The sequence below is a fragment of the Notechis scutatus genome, chromosome 2 (assembly GCF_049901735.1).
Source record: "Notechis scutatus isolate UNSWTSFEM ecotype Mainland chromosome 2, rNotScu1.2, whole genome shotgun sequence".
NCBI lineage: Eukaryota > Metazoa > Chordata > Lepidosauria > Squamata > Elapidae > Notechis > Notechis scutatus.
The window spans coordinates 24,396,098-24,418,886 of NC_142010.1; the positions used below are offsets into that span (position 1 = coordinate 24,396,098).

The window sequence follows — 22,789 nt, forward strand, 5'->3', positions numbered from 1 at the left end:
ATTTAATCCAGTGGCATGGTTGGTTGAGGAATTCTGGGAGTTGAAATCCACAAGTCTTAAAAGTCGCCATGTTTGGAGAGCCTGGTCTATGGCAGTATTCCTCAACTCCAACAAGGTATGTTAAGATTCCTCAACTGCAGTGAGATGTGTGGACTTCAACTTCCCAAAACTCTTCTCCTGAGAAACTTTGGTCTGTGGTAGTCAAAAATCACACGGAGTCAGGTAGCACCTTGTCCGACTCACAGATTTTATTAAAAGGCAGAGTCTTTTGTTTGTTTGTGTTTTAATCACTTCAAGCATCTGATAAAGTGACACAGGGCTCATTCTGTCTTTCGGTCCAATGTGATAGTCGAACAAGGTGCTTCAGACTCTGCCTGGAGTTTCCAGAGTTTAGGCAATAGGCATTTCCCCCCCTAATATGGGAATTAAATTATATGGTGAAAGAAGACTATATATAAAAGGCAAGGCAACCCTTTTTGGAACAAGATTTATGTTCTGTTATTTTACAAGCATGCACAATTTGTCTATTTCTGGGTGGGTGGGTGGGTGGAGTAATGGAGCCAGGATGTAGGCCTAGAATGAGCAAGAGGCCCTTGGACTCTGTTGCTGTTCTTGAAACTTGCAAATCTTAAAGCTGCACTAGTGATAGTCCACCAGCTCAGATGACAACGGGAAAATTTGGAGAATAGGAAAACAAAACGGAAAATAAGAATTCTGTATCATCATATTCCTGTATTTATTTCTTCAAAATATTTATATTCCGCCTAGATCTTAGACATTTCTTACAGGGCATCTGGTTTGTGCATCAAATAATAGCCTTTAGATATGTCTTCTCTGTTTCTATATTTTACTCATTTCTCTTAAAAGTTCATCCATTACACCCCCCTTCCCCCAAAAAAAGAAGTAAAACAAGGCAGAGGCTTCCTGTAAGGGGAAAAAAAAATCCCCATCCTTACTACAGTCAGAACTGAAGAAGCTTCTTGGATAAGAAGGGAAAGGAAAGGAAAAACTAAGTCCAGTTGCCTTTTCCAAAAAAGCACCTTTGGGATAACCATGGCCGGGATGGTTGAGAATCTCCATAGACATCCTTATTACACACAAAAATGGTTTCAGATGAATTTCCAAGCTCCCACATGTCACCTACAACTAGATATCTTGCTACAGGCTGGACCATTCCCTTTCCCCGTGAAGATTTGCATCAAGAGATAATACAGGTGTTCTTTGAGCCCAGAACTATGGCACACAGCTTCTGTTCTGTTCAGCAGTTAAGAAAAATTTGTGTGAGCAGGTTCCATCTGGAAGGGTGCTGATTGCCCACCTCTTATTCTTTGCTGGGTCTGCCTCCTACAAGTACTTGGATACTGGCACCATCTGTAGCGGACTGCAAGGGACCATAACAATGGCATATCTTCTGGAGATGTGGATGTGGTATATGGGCATGAGGAGTAACAAGGCAGGACAAGGGTCTTGGCACAAAGAGGGTCCACAACAAAACCAAGTTGGTTTATTTGATTTTCTACCATTAAAAATTCACTTCGTATCGCCAAACACTGAGATCAGAAGCATCCCAGTGCATGGAGATTTAAGAAGACAAAAGTGAGGTTCTCTCTGGAGAACGGGGGAATTCCAGACTAGGATTAAGTCCTTCAGCAATCTGCTCCAGAATAGATCAATTGAGTTGGGACAGGCTCTGGGGTAGTGTCTATATCCTCATCCCCCCAGAAATAGGTGATTAAGTTGTCAGAATCCAGAATGGTGGCAGGCATAGTGTTCGCTTTAACTGGGTTAAAGGGGACCCCAGGATGTGCCTTGTGGTGGTGCCTGGCCAGGTGACTCCGTTGAACGTAGCCCTTCTCACAGTGGGAACACATGTAGGGCCTCTCTGCCTGGTGGAGCATCTGGTGCCGGGTCAGCGTTGACTTGACGGCAAAGCTCTTCCCGCAGATTTCACAGTGGTAGGGCTTGTCCACCATGTGGATTCTCTCGTGCCGGTAAAGCTTTGACATAGAACAGAAACCTTCCCCACAGACCATGCACTTATAAGGCCTCTCCACCCCATGTGTTCGCAAGTGCCTATTCAGGCTCCCACCGTGAGTAAAGGCCTCCCCACAAATGGGGCACACGAAGGACTTCTCCTCCACCGGAAGAGGCATCGGGTAAGTGAAGGGAACCGGGACTGGGTACGGGAAAGCATCCTCCCACAAGTCGTTTTTGAAAAGGCCTTCCTCTCTGTGGCTTCTCTGGTGCCTGGTGACACTTGTGCTACGGGTGAAGCTTTGCCCACAGTCTGGACATTTGTAGGGTTTCTCTCCCGTGTGGGTCATCTGATGGGTATGAAGATTGAGATTCAGGCTGAAACTCCGCCCGCAATAGAGGCATGAGTACGGCTTCTCCCCAGTGTGGGTCCGCCAGTGTCGGGTCAGGGTTGACTTCCGGTTGAAAACTCGGCCGCATTCAGTACAGGGGTGTAGCCTTCCTTCGGAGTAGAATTGCTGCTGGAAAGATGCTTCAAAGACATCTCCAAGACTATCAATGGACGCATCCCAAATTTCTTTGGGATAGTCACCTTGATAAAGCGCCGGTTTAAATGGGCTTTCCCAGACCGGATAGTCCTCTGGTCCCTGAGAAAGTCTTCTTTCCTCAGGATCATTGAAAATGGTAAAATGGAGCTCTACCTGCTGGTCAGAGCTCTCTGGCTGGAGGACGGGCCTTTTAGCCTCGGCTTCTGGTCTGTCCTCAGCTGGGAGAGATTCCTTCACACCAGATGGCTGACCGGCTTTCTTGCTCCACTGAACAGACCTGTCCCACTGCTGTTCTGGGGAGCTCACCTCCGGCGACTCATCCCGCCCTATCTCACTTGCACAGAGTTTACCTTCCGAAATGCCCCCTTCGGATTCCTCCAGGATTGTAAAATGAAGCTCGACCTGCTGCTTAGAACCGGGCTGAGGGTACATTTCCACTCCTCTCTCCTGGGCACTCCTGTCAGGTTCTGGCTGTAGCCTCTGTACCTTCGGCGAGGACCGTGACTGATCAGAATAAAGTAATTCATCATCGGGATCAGGCTGACAGGAGCTGTCGGGTCGTAGGCCTGCATCGATCTCGCAGGGCCAGAGTTTCCCCTGAGAAATGCCTCCTTCGGATTCTTCCAATATGGTGAAATGCAGTTCAACTTGAGGTTCAAAGCCCTTCTCCTTCTCTTGCAAAGTCTTCCCTTTGGTGTCCTTCATTGTTCCATTACCTGCTGAGAAAAACAAGAAGAAGAGGAGTCCAGATACGTCAGCCTTTCGAGATAGCCTAGATCAGGAAACTAAAGTTAGGAACAGGCAAGTCCTTAGCTTAGGTTTTTTTTTTTCCATTTTCAACATTCTCTCTCTCTCTCTCTCTTTTAAATTAATTTTATTAATTTATGATATAATTTACAAAAAAATAATAATACAAAAGTAGGAAAAAGAGGGAAGGGAAAAGTGTGCAAAAGGAGGGAGAAAAAAAAAGAAAGGAAAGGCGTTGACTTCCAACTCCCTTTGGTGCAGTAGGGTAGTAACATCAAACCACGTTTTACTTTTACATAGTAGTTTAAACTAGCCATCTCTACAAACAACAAATCTATGTAATAGGTAAAACCCAAAATCAAAGTTTCCTTTTTTTTTTTCTACCTCAAGCACAAAGCCCAGAAACGGTTTCCAGGTAGAAACAAAAGTATTTGTGTTTTTTTTTTTCCTTGATCAAAGCAGTCAATTTAGCCATCTCTGATAACTCCATCAACACTAGCAAGGTAGTCCTTGACTTATGACCATCTTTGGCACCAAAATTTCGGATGATAAGCAAGGTGGTTCTTAAGGGAATAGCGCTTAAATTTAGGACATATTTGCTATGGTTGTTAAGTAAATCACTGCAATTGTTAAGTGAATCATGTCGCTGTTAAGGGAATCTGCCTTCCCTCACTGGCTGTCATATTTTTTTGGGGGGGGGGAGGGGAGGAGGGAGGATTTATAATTTAAAACTAAATCCAGATTATCAGAGAATAGCCTGGAGCCACTGAATTTATTCCAAATGTCTATTGTCACCTAAACAGTGAGAGGTCATTTCTTTTATTCTTGAGCAAAGTAAATCTGTCATTCTCCATTCCTTTTCCCCCCTTCCACTCCAAGGTCCCATTTTCATTAGCATCCAATTGTCTTTCCTTTCCAATATCATTCATTCATATATATATCTGCCAGCCAATCAAGACACACAAAAAAGCCACAAAACAGACAGAAGATATTAGAAACACCAATCAAGCAGAACACAGCAAACTCCAAGACCAATAAACACAGACCAAGACTCCCAACCAATCAGGATGAAGAAAAAACCATTCTGCCACAGCAGTAGGCTAGCCCCAAATTTAAAACTGAAACAACTGTAAAAGTCTGACTCACAGACGAACACAATACAGAAGTCTGATGATGGCAGATGAGATTCTGCCGAAACGTTGCTACAACTTTAAAAGCACAACTATAATGACGTGGGAAAATACCCGAACAAAACTGAATGCCATTCATGTAAGTACCCACGAAAACTTAAGAATACACACACACACACACCCTTTTTTAAAATAAGTAGTTGTTCCTAATTTTATTGAACACAGGGCATAAATTTTGTAAGTACTTCTTGGAAAATGGCCTTCGGTTTCTCCACAGTATACACTGTTACATATCTACATTTGAACAGCTGCTGTTCTGACACACAGGAAATAAAAATGAAGCTGAATTATCATGTTGCATAAGCTTGAAATGACAACTCAAATTCAAAAATAGTAAAAGATTTTTAAAAACACAAAAAATGGTCAAAGGCTATACCTTTATTTATATATATATCCCACTTTTATTTTATTTTATAAACAGCTCAAGGAAGCACACATATGCAACTTCTTCCTTCTCCTATTTTCCCCACAACAACAACTCTGTGAGGTGAGTTGGACTGAGAGTGACTAGCTCAAAGTCTCCCAGCCGGCTTCCATGCCCAAGGCGAGAGTAGAATTCAGAGTTTCCCATTTTGTAGCCAGATGCCTTCATCGCTATACCAAACGGAACATATCAGATATTATACTGTTAAGAACAGATACTAGACTTGATCTTAGTCAAACTTGTGTAATTTATATAGCTGCCCATTTCACTCAAGAACTCTTGAGTAGAGAATGAGATTAAAACACATAAAATCACTAAAATAGCCCCTCCGCACCTACAGATAAATCACCCCACTCACCATTAATAATAGTAGAACTCATCTACCCCGCTTGAGCAAAATACCTGAGGTTGCAGGTCTTCATTTTGTTCATACATAACCTTGGAGGAGGAGCATGCCTGTGATGAGTATGGCCAAAACAACTCTACCTTCTCTCCACCTTTCCCTTTTTATTTTATATATTTTTTAATCCTGCCTTTCTTACTTATAAAGGTAGGTATTAACATACGTAATGCTCTTGCCGCCTCCTATTTTCTCCACAACAATAACCCTGAAGTGGGCCTAGAATTCAGTCTCCTGGTTTTTAGCCTGGTGCCTGAACCACTAGGCCAAACTGACTCTCTGCATCAGGCTCCAAGGATGGCAACACATTCCTCCTTCTTTACAAGGATGTAAAACCTCTAGTCATCACAGTGATTTATAGCCTGATACTTCAAGAATTTAGGCAAATCCCTTTCAGGCCTCCTAGATTGATGGCTACCCCTTTATCTTCTACTAGCAAATTCCACAGCTCTCTCTTCTTGAGTCTTCCATCATGTATATTCACTGAATAATTTCAGCTTCTAATATTACGAGAGGAAAAAAGACCCCCTATTTCATACTGTGTATGATTTTTTTTTTTTAACATGCAGACCTTATTTTCTTCATGTATGCTGGGCTTTAATTTTTTCTAGCCCATTCATTCTACAGGGCTTTCATGAACCATTATATGTTGTAAAAGCAATACCATAATATTTGGAACTAAATTTTCTTATGCTGATTTGTAATATGTAAAATGGCATAGATGTAATACAAAATGGTTTTATGTGCCCCAGCCTAAAACTTAACTCTCACATTTATATTCTTAATCCTACAGTACTATTGGCCAGGCATGTGGTTTTGAATAGAATCCATTTTCTTTTATCCGACACAATACATCTGATTCCACAACTGTGGTCCATCTCATGCTCACCCATTCAAAACCCGAATGCCCCATCCTACATTAAACCATGTTAATTAAGCAACAATGTCTCAAACAGCATAATACCAGAATGCAAATGACCTATTTTACATAACCACACAGACTTTACACATCTTCCAGGCATTCAGGGGGATGGGAGGGGATTAATTAAACCAGAAGGATGCAGACAATTTCCCCCTCCTCAGGTCAACATTTATAATAATAATAGCCTTCCAGGTCCTGGAATCTTCCAGGTGTGTTATGTCACAATTTCCAGTTTGCTAGACTTATGACATTGGCTGGGGATATTTGGAGGTGACCCAATTGGAAAACAGGGCACTAAACTTGGGAAAGCATTAACTTTTAAAGTTTTTTTCCCCATTATCCAGGGACTTTTTTTTCTTCTTGCAAAAAAAACCTAAACAGAATCAGATATCTGCAAAAAAGATTTTGCACAGAAAGAGAGCTCAGTTCTTACTTTTAAAACCATGCACACATATACAGTTGGATTTTTTAAAAAATATTTATAATAACTTCGGTCATCTAGCAAGATGAAACATCTAACTAGCTGTTTTAAGTTTTGCTTGTCTGTGAAATATGTCTTGTTTGCATTATACCCCTTATCTAACAAAAGTTACTCCAGTCCTCCTCACAAACCTACCTTCCTATGCACAGTACAGAGAAATTCAGCCATCCCCTAACAATGAGCTGATATGTTTGAGCAAAAAGCAGACAGGAACTTCATACTACTAAGGTATCAAATAATCCCACTTTCCTAGTTTGGACAATATTGCTTTCCAAGCGTCAAAGTTAAAGCTAACCCAACTGTTCATGTTTTCTAGTTGCAGCTTCAAGATCATTAATTGATCTAATTAAATTCACTGTGCAAAACAGCACCATCCTCTGCTACACTTGCTGTTTGCTGCTATCTATTTCTCTTCCCAGGGGATTTGGGTGGTGGAAAACAGAGAGGTTATCCCTCTCCAATGCGATGTCCCTGGGGATTTTTTGAGGCTGCAGCTAGGCCCATTTCTGAGATTGAAAGGGCCAAGACTCTGGGATGCCAAGCTGGAGGAAAGGGTGGGAAAGAGCAGGAAGGGAGGGAGGGAAGGAGGGGAGACCTGATACAGGTGGGCAGCTTTAAAAATTCTGAATAAAATATCAGCCCTCCTTCTTTCCCCCACTCTTCTTACACCGCGTTGATCCCAGGGCATGTGAACAACAGAAACGTCCTCCCTGCTGATAACATCGCTTGGTCAGTGGTGGAAAATCTGGCTGACAATTCTAAGCTTGTTCTTTCCAAGAGGCCTCGCTTGAGTCCATTACTTTTATTATTATTTTTTTAAAGAGAAGTCCCCCAGGCTCTTTTCCTCCCAACCAGAAATTTGGAAGAGGGAGGAGGAGGCGCTTCTGACTCTTTGGGAAAACACCATAAACGGGGAAGGAGGAAACCCCACTTTCTGCCCGCCAGAGCAACCGAAGCTGCAAGCGCAGTTCCCACGCGAGAACCTGCGCCTTCCGCGAATCGCCCGCGGCGGGGCCCCCCATCTTCCTCCCGCGGGCCGGGCTGGGCTAGCGGGCTGGACGCCCGCCTATCCCTTTCTCCCTGCATCCCCCGAGGGCATCTATCTCGGCCAGGACGGAGGCGGCTGAATGGCCGCAGAGCCTGGGCGGAGCCCCTGTTGGTGGATCGTGTTTTTTTTTTTTTTTTGGCCGGAGGGGAGTTCCCACCTCGGTCGAGCAAAGAGAGACACAGACAGGCAGAGAGAATAGCAAAGCAGGAGGCTGCAGGACCGAGATCGCTCCGCTGGTCGCCAGCGCCGCGCGATGCCGGTCGTGGCTTCGGTGTAAAGGAGGAGGCACAGCTGCTGCTACCGCGGTTCTCCGGGCGAGCTGACTCCCGCTGATCCGGATGCAGCAAGCGCCCGAGACAGGAAACTCATCCCGGCCCGACGCAGGGCGGAGAGAGACGGAGAGAAAGCGCAGCCCCTTCTCGCACGCCTGCAAGTCGCCGGAGCCCTCTGGTGGCAGCGGAGCACGGCCGGCCTGGGGGGGGGGAGACACAGTTTAGAATCAGCATAGAGCTGGAAGGGACCTTAGAGGTCTTCTAGTCCAGCCCCCTGCTCAAGCAGGAGACGCTGTGCAGTTCGCTTTTCGGCGAAAACCGACAAGCAGGCACCCACCCCGCTCGCTTTCTGCCAGGGGTTGCTCTCGGGGATTGGCTGCGAAACGCTTTATCTTCCAAGCGAATCGGATCTTGGACGGTTCTTCCTTCGAGGAAGGTCTTGCAAGACCCCCTCAGGCAAAATAGATGGAAGAGAAAGCCTCGTTAGTAGCATGATTGCAACGGTAGGCATATAATCTCCACAGGGTAGTTAAGGTCCACATGCTGAGGGACTTTTGCAAGGGCGCCTTGCGTTTAGGATTGCAACATCAGAAAAGTGGGTTACTATTCCTGTCTTCAGGTTTATCCTAAAAAAAAATTCAACCTCCTTTTTCCTCCAGATCTAGGTGATGTTCAGAATAACCCTGAGGTAGGCTAGACAGAGGTGGGATTTTGACTTCATTCCCTGCACAAACCTATATACAGGTGAAACTCGAAAAATTAGAATATCGTGCAAAAGTTTATTTCAGTAATGCAACTTAAAAGGTGAACCTAATATATGAGATAGACTCATGACACGCAAAGCAAGATAGTTCAAGCCGATTTGTCATAATTGAGATGATCATGGCTTGAACTATCTTGCTTTGCATGTCATGAGTCTACCTCATATATTAGGTTCACCTTTTAAGTTGCATTACTGAAATAAACTTTTGCACGATATTCTAATTTTTTGAGTTTCCCCTGTACATGAACACCTAAAGCCATTTCTTGTCTGAAATGTGGAAGGTACTATTATTGTTATGATAACCTTTCTGGACTTCTAATTTGTATAAAAATTAAATGTGGCATATGTAGGATTTATCTTAACAATAGAAATGTTTGCAGTCCATTTTTAAAAAGTGCATGAATATATCTGCCTGATGTTTTAAAAGGTTGCCATGTAGACATCAGACAAATCACCTGGGAAGGTTGTACAAAAATGGCAAAGAAAGTGCTTAACAAGTCCATTGTTACATGACATGTGTGATGCAAACAAGGTATCTGGAAAAGGAATTTGCATTAGACACTTAAACCTAGCCAGACAAGGCACTTCTTCGGGTACTTAAATGTTCAAACAATTGAAGCATTTTAAAGAACACCTGGAAAATAAGCAGGCAGCCACAAACCCTTTTAATCTTGATGTGAACTTTCAGGAGACATTTTCTGCCCCACTTAAAAGAATCTAAGTCCAATGCAAAAGCGACCCTAGGTATATGGCATTGCGATCAACCACCTGGACAGTGCGCCAAATGCTACCTGGCACGCATGCCTCCATTTTTAGTGTGGAAATGCCTTCTTTATAACTTTTAACTTATTACAGTATCGTATTCGCTGGTTTCAGTATTGCTAGGACCTGGGGTCACCTGACAAAGGCATGAAATTGTATGTAAAAGGATGGTGTCCTTTCAAACAAGGGAAAGAGAAAAGCACCTGTGAAAAAGTGAATCAGAGATTGGATGCAAGGCCACGTACTTCCTAATCCCATATTGTATCACCTTGGGGCAGTCCAGAGCTGCCATGAGCCCACAGGCAGAGATTGAGAGAGCCCAGGTGAGCGAAGCACATGTTGTGATTATTAAACAAAGCAAACAAATTCATAAACGTTGCTTTTCAACAGCTAAATTCAAATTCACAACTCTAGGCCAATTTTTTTCTGTTGTTTTTGTTTGAAAAATTGCAATTTTCTTGGCAAGTTTTTTCAGACGTTTGCCATTGCCTCTTTCCCAGGGCTGCAAAAGACAGGGACTGGCCTAGGCTGGCTTTGTGCCTAAGAAGGGACCAGAGCTCAGCAGGTAATGGTTTCTAGTCTGCTGCCTTAACCACTAGACCAGGGGTGTCCAACCTTGGCAACTTTAAGACTTGTGGACTTCAATTCCCAGAATTCCTCAGCCAGCAAAGCTGGCTGAGGAATTCTGGGAGTTGAAGTCCACAAGTCTTAAAGTTGCCAAGGTTGGACACCCCTGAACTAGACCAAGCTGGCTCCCTTGATCATAGACTGAGTTCTTGCAAAATATAAGGGTTTATTTAAAATTACAGTTCTAGGTCCATGTGTTTTGAAGTGAATAATACTACACAAGATGACTGAAGGGTACAGAAGTACTTTGCTGGATCCAATCAAAGGTCCATTCAGGACATCCTCCCCTGTCATTAACTGTAGCAATTAGCATTCAATATATGCCGTCTCTGGAAACAGAGGCCTCCATAAACCTTGGCTGCATGGACTAATTTTGAATAAACACATGGGGGATTTTGCTGTGTGGGGCACAAAACTCCCTATCAACCATGGTGGCGAAAGCAAAAACAATTATACCACAGAGATGAATACAGGTAGTCCTCAACTTACAACCACAATGGAGCCCAAACTTTTTGTTCAGTTGTTAAGTGAATCGTGCCCCATTTTTATGATCTTTCTTACCACAGTTGTTAAGTGAATCAACCGCAGTTAAGTTGGTAACAAGGTTGTTAAGTGAATCTGGCTTCCTCATTGACTTTGCTGGCCAGGTTGCCAAAAGTGATTACAAGACACTGCACCCAGGGGTGGGATGCTACCGGTTCTGCCGGGTTCTATAGAACCGGTAGCTTTGAAGAGCAGCAGACACAGAACCGGTTCTGTGTTTGCTGCTGTTTGGCCCACCTGGGCTCTTACCTGTCCTTTGTTTCCTGCTTTTTCAACCTCAGCTGCTTTGCGCGGCACAGCTGAGGTTGAAAAGGCAGGAAAAAAGTGCTTTTTCAAATGCTACACCCACATGCAGCGCTTGTCAGCTGTCCGGGATGCACAGCTTTCGGTATACAACACGCGCGCAGCAAAACCGGTAGTAACACCGGCTGAATCCCACCCGACTCCACCTGTCATAAATATGAGTCAGTTGCCAAGTCTGAATTTTGATTACACGAACAAAGAGATGCTGCAACAGTTGTAAGTGTGCAAATGGTCATAAGTCACTTTTTTCAGTTGTAACTTCAGTCGCTAAATGAACTACCGTGTTTCTCATATAATAAGGCCGGGTCTTATTTTGTTTTGAGCCCTGAAAAAATAGCTAGGGCGTCTTTTCGGGGGTGACTTAATTCCCCCCCTTGCATCTTTGGGTGGGGCGGGTGGCGACGGCTTGGATGTTGACCTTGGCGTTGGTGGGGCACTTCGTATCGGGGTCAACGTAGGCAGCACCATATCCAGGTGTGCAACAAAAGTACTTCCTAATGGCAAGCCCCCCACCATTCCCCCATTTTGCATGTTTTAATATAGGCCTTAATTTGGGGGGAGGGGCTTAATTTCATTTCATACCTATAAAACATGCTGGGACTTCCTATTGGGGGAGGCCGTATTGTTGGAGAAACAGGGTACTATAAATCGAGGACGAACTGTATACAGTCCAGAGACCCCCTCCTTTGCAGTAGCATAACTATGAAGATACTAACATAAACATGTGCAGTAATTGGGTATTTTTTAGGGTTAATGTAAATTACCGATGGATCAGATTACATATTGTTGGGGTGCAGTCCTCATCCCTCCCCATGGGTTGTGCAGATCAGGGCAAAATTGGAGGCAAAAATAGTGACAAAAGAATAAAGATAGCAGAAGAGTGAAGGGAAGGAAAATATATTTATTTATCTATCTACCAGATTTCTAGGCTGCCCATCTTACCTACTTCACAGGCTAAGCTTTGGCAGCCCACGATGTAAGTCAAATCAGAGAGGAACAGAGAGGCCATGACAGTAAGGAGAGTGACCAGACACATCAATGTCCTAGTTTGGGGGGGGAAAGGCCCCCTGTTCTTCAAGAGAATTTTGATCAGGAAAGGAAGAGAAGGGAGAAATTTCTCCCAGAAATTCCTGGTTACTTCTGGGCAGGTGTAGAAGGAAGCAGCCCTTGTCTTCGGCCAAAGCAGCTGTTTAGTCAGCCCCCTGGTGCTTCTGCTGCTCATGTCTCTTCAGATGGTACTTCTGCCCGTAGCTCTTATCACAGAGGAGGCACTTGAACGGCTGGTCGCTCCGAGGGGGCTTCTGGCGCTTGATGACAAGGGGTTTTATAGGGAACGAGGTCCCACAATCAGCACACGGGTCGGGCGCCTGCTTCTCTGAATCGGGAGACGCGTTTTCTCTCTTGTGGAGCCTCCGGTGGCGTGGGATGCTGGATAGGTGAAGGAAGCCCTTCCCACAATCGGGGCAATGGAAGGGCTTCTCCACTACCGTGCCAGCCTTTTCTTTAGAAGAAGAAGAAGAGGCGAGTTTCACCCACTTGTTTGTGGCCGGGACTTCTTGCCCCGCAAGACTTGCAGAACTGCACTCGAAAGGATGGCTACACTTGGAACATCTAAAGGTGGGGTTGCCTTGAAGGGAGACCTGTTGGTGGGTAACAGGGACGGGCCCAAGATGCTTCGCTGCAGAATTAGAACCTCCAAAGGATGCCGCTCTGTCCCATGTTCCTCTGTGAACTTCAGAAGTTGGTAACTGGTTGACGTCTGCCTCGACGTTGTTCCCGGGATGCCCTTCCTTCTCCGGATGTGACCTCTCGCTGGGAGGCCCTTCCTGTGGTGAACCGTCTCCTGCAACCACGGCACGCTGAGGGTTATTCTGCTCTCGACTCTGGGGATCAACCCCGCTGCCATCTTGCTTGAGCGAGACGTAGGTGACATGCAGAGAACCCCCCTGGTGTGCAATTGCGGTGCTGAAATCTTTCACGAGCCCCTTCGCGTACGGGTGGGCTTTGGGCCGCTCAGGAAACAGGCCGCCATTTTCACCAGTCAGGAAAAACTCGCTGCTTCTTGGTAGATTAGCTTCTTGGACAAAGTTATACTGCAGCCTCGCAAGAGACGCGGCGTTTTCTTGCTCTTTGGTTTGTGCCACCTCATCACCCGCTTGGATAACCAGAGATGGAGTCATGGTCAGTTCTGAAAATGAGCATATTTAGAGTTAAGCCCAGGGGTGGGATTCAAATTTTTTAACAACTGGTTCTGTGGGTGCGGCTTAGTTGGTGGGCGTTGCTTGGTGGTCATGTTATTGGCTGGACGTGGCCAACTCAATATCACTCACATCGAGGCACGCATCTCCTTGCCTGGCCTCTCATGACTGTGGGGATGATGCAACAGTTGTTAAGTGTGAAAAACGGTCACAAGTCACTTTTTCAGTGCCATTGTAATTTTGAATGGTCACTCCACACAAGCAAAGTACCAGCAAAGGAGGGGGAAAAAACTCCAGAGAAGTTCCTGAGACAGGAAGTCTAGTCCTACCAAGAATGTAATAAGGGTTAATGGAGAGGCAGTTTCTGTAAGCAACACCAGAATATTTCCTTCCTGCCTTCCTTACAGGATTAGGCCAATAATTTCTTCTAACAACCGGTTCTCTTAACTGCTTAAAATGTTAACAACCAGTTCTAGTGAATAGATGCGAACCTGTAGAATCCCACCCCTAGTTAAGCCTTTAGCCTTAGTTAAATCTTTCCTAACTTGGGGCTCTTCAGTAATTTCCATGCTGGCTAAGGAATTATAGGAATTGGTTCACTGTAGCCAGAGGGCGCCTGATTAAAAGGGAACTAGCATTAAACACAGATACTCCATGTTTAGTGACTGTCTTGTTTAGTGACCATTTGTAGTTTACGATAGTGGTGAGTATGTCACTTTGCAATCACAGTCCTCACATTTATGATCTTTGCAGGTTTGCAAAGCAAAAGAAAGCTGAGGTAAGATCATAAGCACAGTCACGGTTTCACTTAATGACCAAGTTACGGTTCCCAATTGTGGTTGCTACATGAGGACTACCTGTATGCAAAAAAAGAACAGGCAGAGCAGGGGAGATTCAGAGGTGATGTGCTGTTTTATCCAAGGGCTGCAGAATGACCATCCATGAGGTCATTCAGAGGTGGGGAATGTGTGGCTCTCTAAAACTGATGGACCACAAGTTGCAAAGCTGCCCACTATGCTGGCTGATGCTACTGGGACGTGTAGTTTAAGAGTTCTGGAGGACTGCAAATCCCCTACTTCTAATTTAGATAGAACTATTAGATAGCAAAGATGAAAGAAAATATATGCTGGGTATAGGAGTGGAGGGAATTTTTGTGTAAATATATAACATTTAATATATCCAAACTTATCCAAACTTAAATCCACCCACTTCTATTCCTGTATAAGATAAATTGGAAACTTACTTTTGAAAAGATGCCTTAATTTTGAAGAGTGTTCTTCGGACTATAACTCAAATAAAATAAAATTTTAAAAATTGTCCAAGGAAAACTGGGCAGATTCTGCTATGAATTATTTCTTATACCTAGGAAGCCTTTTTTTTTTAATGCTGAACAATACAGGACCAGCAAAATACTAGCCATGTGAAGTGAGAACCTGAATTCTGGGAACTGTATTCCTTATTCCTGTGGAAAGCAATAGGATAGACAAAGTTGCACCCCACTGATTCACTGAAAGTGTTAGCCAAGTTAATGTGTGGGGAAGGTGGGATGGATGACTTCAGAAAATGATGCATCAGCCTAGTGAATTGACTCCAAGAAGTTCAGATTCAGCCCCAGATACACCAGTCCTGCTTAGCTATTGTGTGAACTGCTGACTGTAAGACACCCTAATCTTTCTAAGATGAAAATACATTTCTATCTGTCTTTGTTTTTTTAGACATCTTCCAATGGGGAGCAGAGTAAATACTGACCCCTCAATGTCTGTGATAAAGCAACCCCATTTTTTTTTTTGCTTAGCATTTTGCATTCCAACTTAGGGTCTGGGTGGAAGAAATGAGAACTCCTGAACTTCTCTTAAGTTTGCTGGAAATCAGACCCCTCTGCCACCAACTGCTTTCCTGACTTTTGGGGGAGTCTGCTGAGGGTTAATAGAAGGCCATGCCAGATGCATTTATGGAGAAGACACAGACCTTATTTGTACCCTATGACTAACATTAAGTGTTGTACCTTATGATTCTTGATGAATGTATCTCTTCTTTTTATGCACACTGAGAGCATATGCACCAAGACAAATTCCTTGTGTGTCCAATCATGCTTGGCCAATAAAGAATTCCTTTCTTTTTCTTTCTTTCTTTCTTTCTTTCTTTCTTTCTTTCTTTCTTTCTTTCTTTCTTTCTTTCTTTCTTCTCTTCTCTTCTCTTCTCTCTCTTTCTTTCTTTCTTTCTTTCTTTCTTTCTTTCTCTTTCTTTCTTTCTCTCTCTATCTATCTATCTATCTATCTATCTATCTATCTATCTATCTATCTATCTATCTATCTATCTATCTATCTATCTATCTATCTAGTCTTCCTTCTAGTTTATTTGTCTTCCGTGAGTAAATACTTCTTACGGTAAGAAAATGGGGAGCCCAACAGTCTCCCACCACACTTGCAAAAAAAGTAGTTTTACTTTAAGAGAGAGGTAGGCAATCAGAGGTCCAACACTAAATGAGGCTTTCATGTCTCTCTTTGGTGCTCCTAAGTCAACCCTGATTAGAGATGCTGGAAATCAGTGCTGCATTATCTGCAATGTGATACGTACAAAAAGTATAACACTCATCCAAAGAGGTGTAATAGTTTAAAAACAAAAGGCAACTAAGAAGCATCTTTCAAAATGATTTTTTGGGGGTGGGGAAGCCATAATATGCTGACCGACTTTGTACCATCCTTTAGCCAACTATCCTTCTACGCATCTAAAGACCACCTATCTCTCTGCTTTGAGATAAATTGGAAGGGAGTCCTTGCGGGCAGGTTGATAAGATTTCCATTTTTTTCCCCTTGTGGGCCAATCAATAATTTCCTAGCTGGTTTCACAAACTCCTTACCTTGGTATAAAGATGGAGATGTGTTAAATTCCTCCTCGATGTGGACCAACGAAAGGGGTGTGGCAACACCTTCCTCCGTCTCCAGAAACAGTTGTGAGGTGCGCTTCCGCATCTCTGTCCAGCCAGATTGCAAAAGAGATTGAAACGATGGGCCAGTGGTTAGTGAAGAATAAGTGCTTCACGTGAAAAAGGCTTGAATCCCTGGCTTCTCTAATTTTTGCAGTTAACTAGGGTAGTCTTAAGTTAACCATTATAAAAACTGGCCTGGATCTGAAAGGCTCCATTGCAACCTGGTTAAAACATTCTCCCTGGTTTAAAGCTCAGGCAAGGTACCCTCCCAAACCCTGTATCTGAGTTTAATACAGGCATTTTTGATCTTCCTGCCTTTCTGGGAAGTTCTCCCACGCTCTCCATCGCTGCTCAAAAGTGCAGGAATCGCCTGACGATGGAAGCCATACAGTAGAAGGAGCTATCAAGGAAGACCTCCTGCTAATTTCAACCTGCAATGGTACACATACACTTAGGCACACATACAACCCTCCCCCACTTTGTAATTCTTCAAAGTTGAATGAAAGGGGAGAGGGTCTGGCTGAATCTCAGGTAGATCTGCCCTTCAATTAGCCATGTCCGCCTCTATTGATCACTTCAGAAAGATCTTTTCTTTAGGACAATCCCCTGAGGGGGTTTGCCTGTCACCAATCGTTAAGCTAAATCACAGTTAAGCTTTAATATAATGGATCTTTATATTAAAGAATTTCCTAAGCATGTCATCTATTATTAAAACAACTGAAGCTTTCACATTTCAAACAGAATAAACTGCTTTTGTAGAATATGAAAAACTGCTGCAAACATATCATTTATAAGATTTTCCTTTGTTTGGTTTCATATTGTTCACTATTCATTATATTCTCTTCACTGTTAAGAGTTTGTATTTGTTGTAGTTGGTTTCTTTTCATAGTATTGCACATTTCCCTCCCAAATATATAGTAATAAATTTAAAAATTTAAAAAAAGAAAGAAATGTGGGTTTTTATATTTAAAAAATGTTAAGAGAATCTCCTCTTTTCCCCTCAAATCCCAGCTCAGGAAGGAAGGAAGGAAGGAATTTATCTGGTCCAAATAAAAATAGAATTTAGCAAATCCTGAAGTGAGAATTGTTTCATTTCTTCCAATTTGCAAAAGAAGAGTCTAAAAATGGCCTTGAACAGAGATTCCTATGAAATATACAACTTCTTTCTGCTTTTTATTCTCTGTTGAAGAATTCAACATTTCTTATTCTCCTTGAACTGACCGTATTACATTCAGACTATTAACCTCTTAAGTTTGCTTCTTGGTTCACTGCTAATTGCAATTATTGAATGCCAAGTGGAGATCTGATTGCCTCTTATGCCATTAGCCCCAAATAATGTTTTAAAAATTGCATGGACGGGTTATTAAGAATAATGCTGTAACTCATAAACCTTTTAACTATCTTATTCTTTGAAAGGTCTCAACTGAATCGGCTTTGCGGGTGGTTTCACTGGGCTAAAAGAAGGCAGACTCTACTTCCAGTGTCCAACCGCTTCAAAATTCCCTGGCGTGGTTTTTATTCTGTGGTTCTCTCTTAGCTAAACCTTTACAACAGGCGTGTCAAAATCAAGGCCTGCAAGCTGGATCTGGCCTGCAGGGCTGCTCTGGATACAGTGAAAGACTGGCCCGCAGTGCCTCTGCCAGCGGCCCTCCCAGGCTCCGTTTTCGCTGGCAGAGGCACGGTGGGCTGGTCCTTCATTTTTCACTGGCAGCGGGCTAGCAAAACAAACTAAAAACAAAACAAAGGAGAAAATTTTTCCCCTTTTGCATTTGAGCATCCAAGAAGGGACAGGAAAGGAGAAAGGGAAAGGGAAAGACAAAGAAGGAAAGATGAGAAGAGAGCAAAGAAGGAAAAAGGAAAGAGGGGAAGGAAGAAGAAAGGAGGATGAAGAGGAGGGGGAAGAACCAAAGGAAGGAAGGAAGGAAGGAAGGAAGGAAGGAAGGAAGGAAGGAAGGAAGGAAGGAAGGAAGGAAGGAGATTACAATGAGAGGAAGGGAGGGTCTGAGGGAAGTGCTGCCTTAGCACTTGGCCACCACAGGTGTCCCAACATGAGTGATGTCGAGTTGTCCACACCCACCCTGGTCATCTCCCCCCCCCCAAGATCAAACATTCTGCTGTACAAGATCATTGTCAAGATTAAAAGGGAAAAAGGAAATGATGTGGCCTGTTGGGACACAGACTTTGAAGAAAAAAACAAATATGGATGTTGTAGAAATCAGGGCTGGGAAATTCTCCTTGGGTTGCACACTAATGATTTCAGGCTATTTTCTTCCGGGGGGGAGGGGGGGTCTATTTCCATCCTGATTGGGGAGGAGGAAGAGGAAAAAATGCATGCCTAAAACTAATCACTTTGTAATCAACATTTTGAGCATGAACTCAAGCTGCTAGGAGAAGCTACAAGCAGACTCTAGGTTGCCCACCTCTACAATTACTAGTTCTATATAATGTGCATCCTCATTTTTTTTTTTTTTTGGAAGCACAAACTTTCATTCTTTTCATTTTACAGGTACTCCTCAGCTTAGGACCACAATTGAGCCCAAAATTTCCATTGCATTCGTAAAGGGAGTTTTGCCCTGTTTTACAACTGTTCTTGCCACCATTGTTAAGTGAATCTGCAGTTGTTAAGTTCGTAACACCATTGTTCAGTGTATATGGGTTCCCCATTGACTTTGGCTCTCAGAGGGTCACAAAAGGGGATCACACGACCCCATCATAAATATGAACCAGTTGCCAAGCGTCCAAATTTTGATCATGTAGCCATGGGGCTATTTGCAATGGCTTTAAGTGTGAAAAAGTCATTAAGTTACTTTTTCCAGTGCCATTGTAACTTTGATTGGTCACTAAACGGTTGTAAATTGAGGACCACCTCTATTTTGACAGAGCGTCAACCACGGGTAGAACATTTTACACAGGAATTGCTTTGACCATTTACTCTCAACTTTGCTGAACGTTCCAATCTACCATGATCCTCCACTATCACCAATTTCCTCTTGGAAGTGGAAAGGAGGAGTGTCATGAAGCCTGGCAACTCTGTGATAACGATTTCCAGCAAAAGGTTAGGAAGAGAATTGTGCTCTTGTGACCCAGTCGCTCATTTTTGACCACCATACTTAAACCAAGAACCCGTTTTTTGGTTGGCACAACACACATCAAACTTCAAATGTAACCACGTGGACAGAGTCCGTCCATGGTTATCTATCTTATTTCTAAAATGGGGAGAGGATTCCACCTTCCTTGAAGTCTACACATGAGCCAGAACTCCATTTTTGGGTGTGATCTTGTTTCTTTAACCATTAGGGTCTGCAACCATGGTTTTATAAGCCCCAAGGATGAGATTCATACAGTTCACTTAAGTCCGAACCAAGTGAATGAACACTATTACGGCTGAATATAGGTCTGCCGAGGGAGCAATCCATCTATCATATGTAGGCTAACACAGCCTGCACCTAGGGCTGCAAATATCTGGGCTGCAAATATCTAGCTCAGAGGTGTCAAACTCAAGACTTGCGGGCCGGATCCAGGCCATGGGGTGCTTAGATCTGGCCTGTAAGGCCACCCTGAAAACAGCGAAGGATCAGCCCTTAAAAACGGAGCTTGGGAGGGCCACACGCGGCTCTCCAGAGCTCCGTTTTCAGTGGCAGAGGGTTGCAGGAGGCCGTTGCAGCTGAAAACGGAGGTTGGGAGCCTGTTTTTGCCGGCAGAGCACATGGACTGCCACAGGCACCCCTGACACAAATGACGTCGAGCTAGCTATGCCCCCTGCCCCCCCCCCTGAGGTCAAACACAACTCTGATGCGGCCCTCTATGAAACCAAGTTGGACACCCCTGATCTAGATGGTAAAAAAGATGTCAGCAATCAATGAGAGTCCCTAATGCTTCTTCCTTGCCATCTGGTGCTTTTGTGGATTTTTGTAAGCTGCATAAGATGTCCTTAAGGCAGGTGTTGGGTAGACTAGGGAGACTGTCCTTTTAGCTAAATGACCTGGCCTCTCTCCACTCCCTCTATGATGTGGCTGAAAAATAAGCGTGGCCCTCAGTCTATTGGCAATTGCACACTCCACTTTATGTATACAGAAAGCCATATTACATCCTCCTTGCCTTTGGGGTGATGATTTTCAACTCTACTGTTCTAAGGTACTATTCAAGGATCCTCTAAAAGATGCAAATGACCAGCTGTCTGCAAGATATATAAATCCTTCCTTTCCCCACCGTCCAATCAGAGCTGAAGAAGCTTCTTGGATGAAAAGTGAAATGTCTTCAAAGAAAAACAAGAAAGTCCAGTTGCCTCCTGAAAAAGCACCTTTGGGACAACCATGACCTGGATGACTGAGAATCTCTACAGATTATTGTTCTATAATGACCAAATTGAGAGGGCCTGCACACGTTCTTAATCGGTGTCTAGATGTAATATTAAGTAAGGAATAACTGTGAGTGAAAAGATGGACAGTTGACTGGGTGGGCAGTTCCCAGTTTCAGGAATTCTACCTATTCTAAACAGTTTTGCAGTCCCACGGAAGAACCAAGTGGTTTGGGAGTGTTCCTACAGCCACAGTATCATTGGAGGCCCACAGGGTTTCTATGGAAAAGGAGACATATTGCCAACTTTGTTTAATCGACCAGTAGCCTTGTCTTTGACAATGGTCCGCATGTTGTAAATCTCCTTTTAGATGGTTTTAACATGGTCTATGTAGAATTCTGCGGACTGCACCCAGAAAGTGTGAATTAGTTTCCCCTGGTGACATATTTGGGACACCTCTCCCGGAGAGAGACCAGGGACAGCAGTGACTGAGCCCATCTTGAGGTTTTAATACTGAAGACCTCCAGTGACTTGGCACTAGGATTCTTGACTGGGTGCGTTTGCTAGGGATTGGGTTGATTGACAAGATCCGGAGAAATCCACTGGTGAAAATGGTAGGATGTTATCTGTTTCTCCCTGACTTTCTAATGAAAATGTTATTTTTTTTAATATATTACCTGGGTGGGGTTTCTTATATTTAATTGTCCTACTTTAAATTGTTTCAAGTGTTTCCCTGGTGGAAAGCAATAAACCATATCAATAATAGAATGAGAAAGCACCTTTCCCTAATTTATTCTTTACCACGTGTATTGGATTAAAATTCCCAACATCCTTAGGCAAAATCACCAGGGTGCAATGTAATTCAGTGAAACGAAGAGTACTAAATTCAGGGTGGTAGATTCTATCTACTTTACAAGGTCAGCAGGATGCATCATTAAAAGTTGTGGCTGAATAAAAAAATATGTAAGAGTAACAACCTTACCTAACCAGGACAGCAAGGTGCAATACTGCTGGAGGTTATTTCCACTGAGGGCAAACAGGTAAGGATCAAACTCCAATGATATATCCTCTGTGAGGTACACAGTTACCTGCTCAAATGCAGCTGACTCCTAAAGCATCAAAAATGACAAACACCCCCACCCAAAAAATCAGTTTGTGCTCAGACATAGAAGATAGGGAAAAAATAGAAAACACCCAGCTTCCAGATCATTCACTGTTACCAATGAAAATAATGGTTACCCTAAGCTGGCCACCAATTCTCTATTCAATGGGCTCTAAGAGCAGTGAGCTACCACCCCCATCCATGTGTTGTGGCCTGCCAGCAGCCAGCAGAGCTGGCAGCAGACTCGGACAGGGAGGAGGTTGGGGAGGAACATGGGCCAGTCCTGGAGTCTGGGGAAGGCTCTGACGAGGGCTCTGTGTCAAGAGACAGAGATGGGGCCAGGGCTGTCTGACAGTTATCAGCTGCCTTCGGAGTCGGACATCAATGAGGCAGAAGAACAGCTGGAGCCTGTTCCCAGTGTGCGCATGCACAGAGCTGCCAGGAGAAGGGAACAGTTAAGGAACAAGGGTCGACTCGGGAATAAAGACTCAGGTGGACGGTAAATGGCCCCTCCCACAGGGGATAAAGAGGAGTGGTGTTTGCAGGAGACAATTAATTCAATTCATTAGAGTGAAGATCTGCTCCTGACTTCTTGCCAAGTAATTGCTGCTACAGTGTGGCGTTTGGAAGATATCGGCCTGGCAACTCTCCAAGCCTGATAAAGGTCTGTAGTTGTGAAATCTCATGAAAGACTGTTGGCCAAGGACTTTGCTGGAGAGGAATTCACTTTAACCTAAATAAAAGAGGTTTTATCAGGACGAGGAGTCTGCTTCATGATCCTGGAAAGCCTGGGTCAGAACACCATGACCCTAGTAGCCCAACTTCTAAAAACACGTACTTTGAGGAGAATTGCAATACTCGGAGTTTTGCAAGTGATTCGGTCTGTATTTAAGGACAGAACTAAACATCTCTTCTGTAACATGCAGGAGGTATCCAGAGCAGGAATACAGAACAGACTTCCTGTACATAATTCTTTATATGCAGAAGGGACGGAGTTATGTACAAAACTTCCCATTTTTCACGGTTGCTTGTTGTGGAGAAAAGCATTTAACTAAATGTGCCTAAGGCTGCCCTTAGATTAGTCTTCCGCAGTCTATGATCTCAAAATTGGAACTACAGGTAGTCCTCGAATTATGACCACAATTGAGCCCAAAACCTTTGTTGGTAACTGAGACATTTCTTAAGTGAGTTTTGCCCATTTTATGACCTTTCTTGCCACAGTTAAGTGAATTACTGCAGTTGTTAAGTTAGTAACCTGG

At 43.7% G+C, this 22,789-nt stretch overlaps 2 protein-coding genes across 7 annotated transcripts; both read right to left on the bottom strand.

The window, feature by feature from the left end:
* Positions 1–714: 714 nt before the first annotated feature.
* On the bottom strand, positions 715–8,109 carry LOC113429660 (uncharacterized). 6 transcript variants are annotated; one of them, XM_026692164.2, is made up of 2 exons: positions 7,955–8,109; positions 715–3,238 (listed from the first exon to the last, which is right to left on the bottom strand). In XM_026692164.2, exon 2 carries the CDS (start codon positions 3,225–3,227, stop codon positions 1,647–1,649), a length of 1,581 nt encoding a protein of 526 aa, XP_026547949.1. In that variant the 5' UTR covers positions 3,228–3,238; positions 7,955–8,109; the 3' UTR covers positions 715–1,646. The 6 variants fall into 6 exon arrangements, with proteins under 6 accessions (XP_026547949.1, XP_026547950.1, XP_087810641.1 ...); XM_026692165.2 differs by having other exon boundaries at positions 715–3,241; positions 7,892–8,087; XM_087954515.1 differs by having other exon boundaries at positions 715–3,241; positions 7,955–8,081.
* A 3,881-nt stretch (positions 8,110–11,990) lies between these two features.
* Positions 11,991–22,545, bottom strand: LOC148131927 (uncharacterized). Its single transcript, XM_087954156.1, has 4 exons — positions 22,369–22,545; positions 21,411–21,537; positions 16,063–16,176; positions 11,991–13,192 (listed from the first exon to the last, which is right to left on the bottom strand). Exons 1-4 carry the CDS (start codon positions 22,543–22,545, stop codon positions 12,195–12,197), a joined length of 1,416 nt encoding a protein of 471 aa, XP_087810282.1. The 3' UTR covers positions 11,991–12,194.
* Between the last annotated feature and the right edge of the window lie 244 nt (positions 22,546–22,789).

Coding starts and splice junctions, on each gene's coding strand:
- LOC113429660 (XM_026692164.2), bottom strand. CDS start 3,227: ATGAAGGACACCAAAGGGAAGACTTTGCAAGAGAAGGAGAAGGGCTTT.
- LOC148131927 (XM_087954156.1), bottom strand. CDS start 22,545: ATGGGAAGTTTTGTACATAACTCCGTCCCTTCTGCATATAAAGAATTA. Junction 21,538..22,368: donor GTATTGCAATTCTCCTCAAA/GTACGTGTTTTT, acceptor TTGATGCTTTAG/GAGTCAGCTGCATTTGAGCA. Junction 13,193..16,062: donor ATCTCCATCTTTATACCAAG/GTAAGGAGTTTG, acceptor GCTCATTTTCAG/AACTGACCATGACTCCATCT.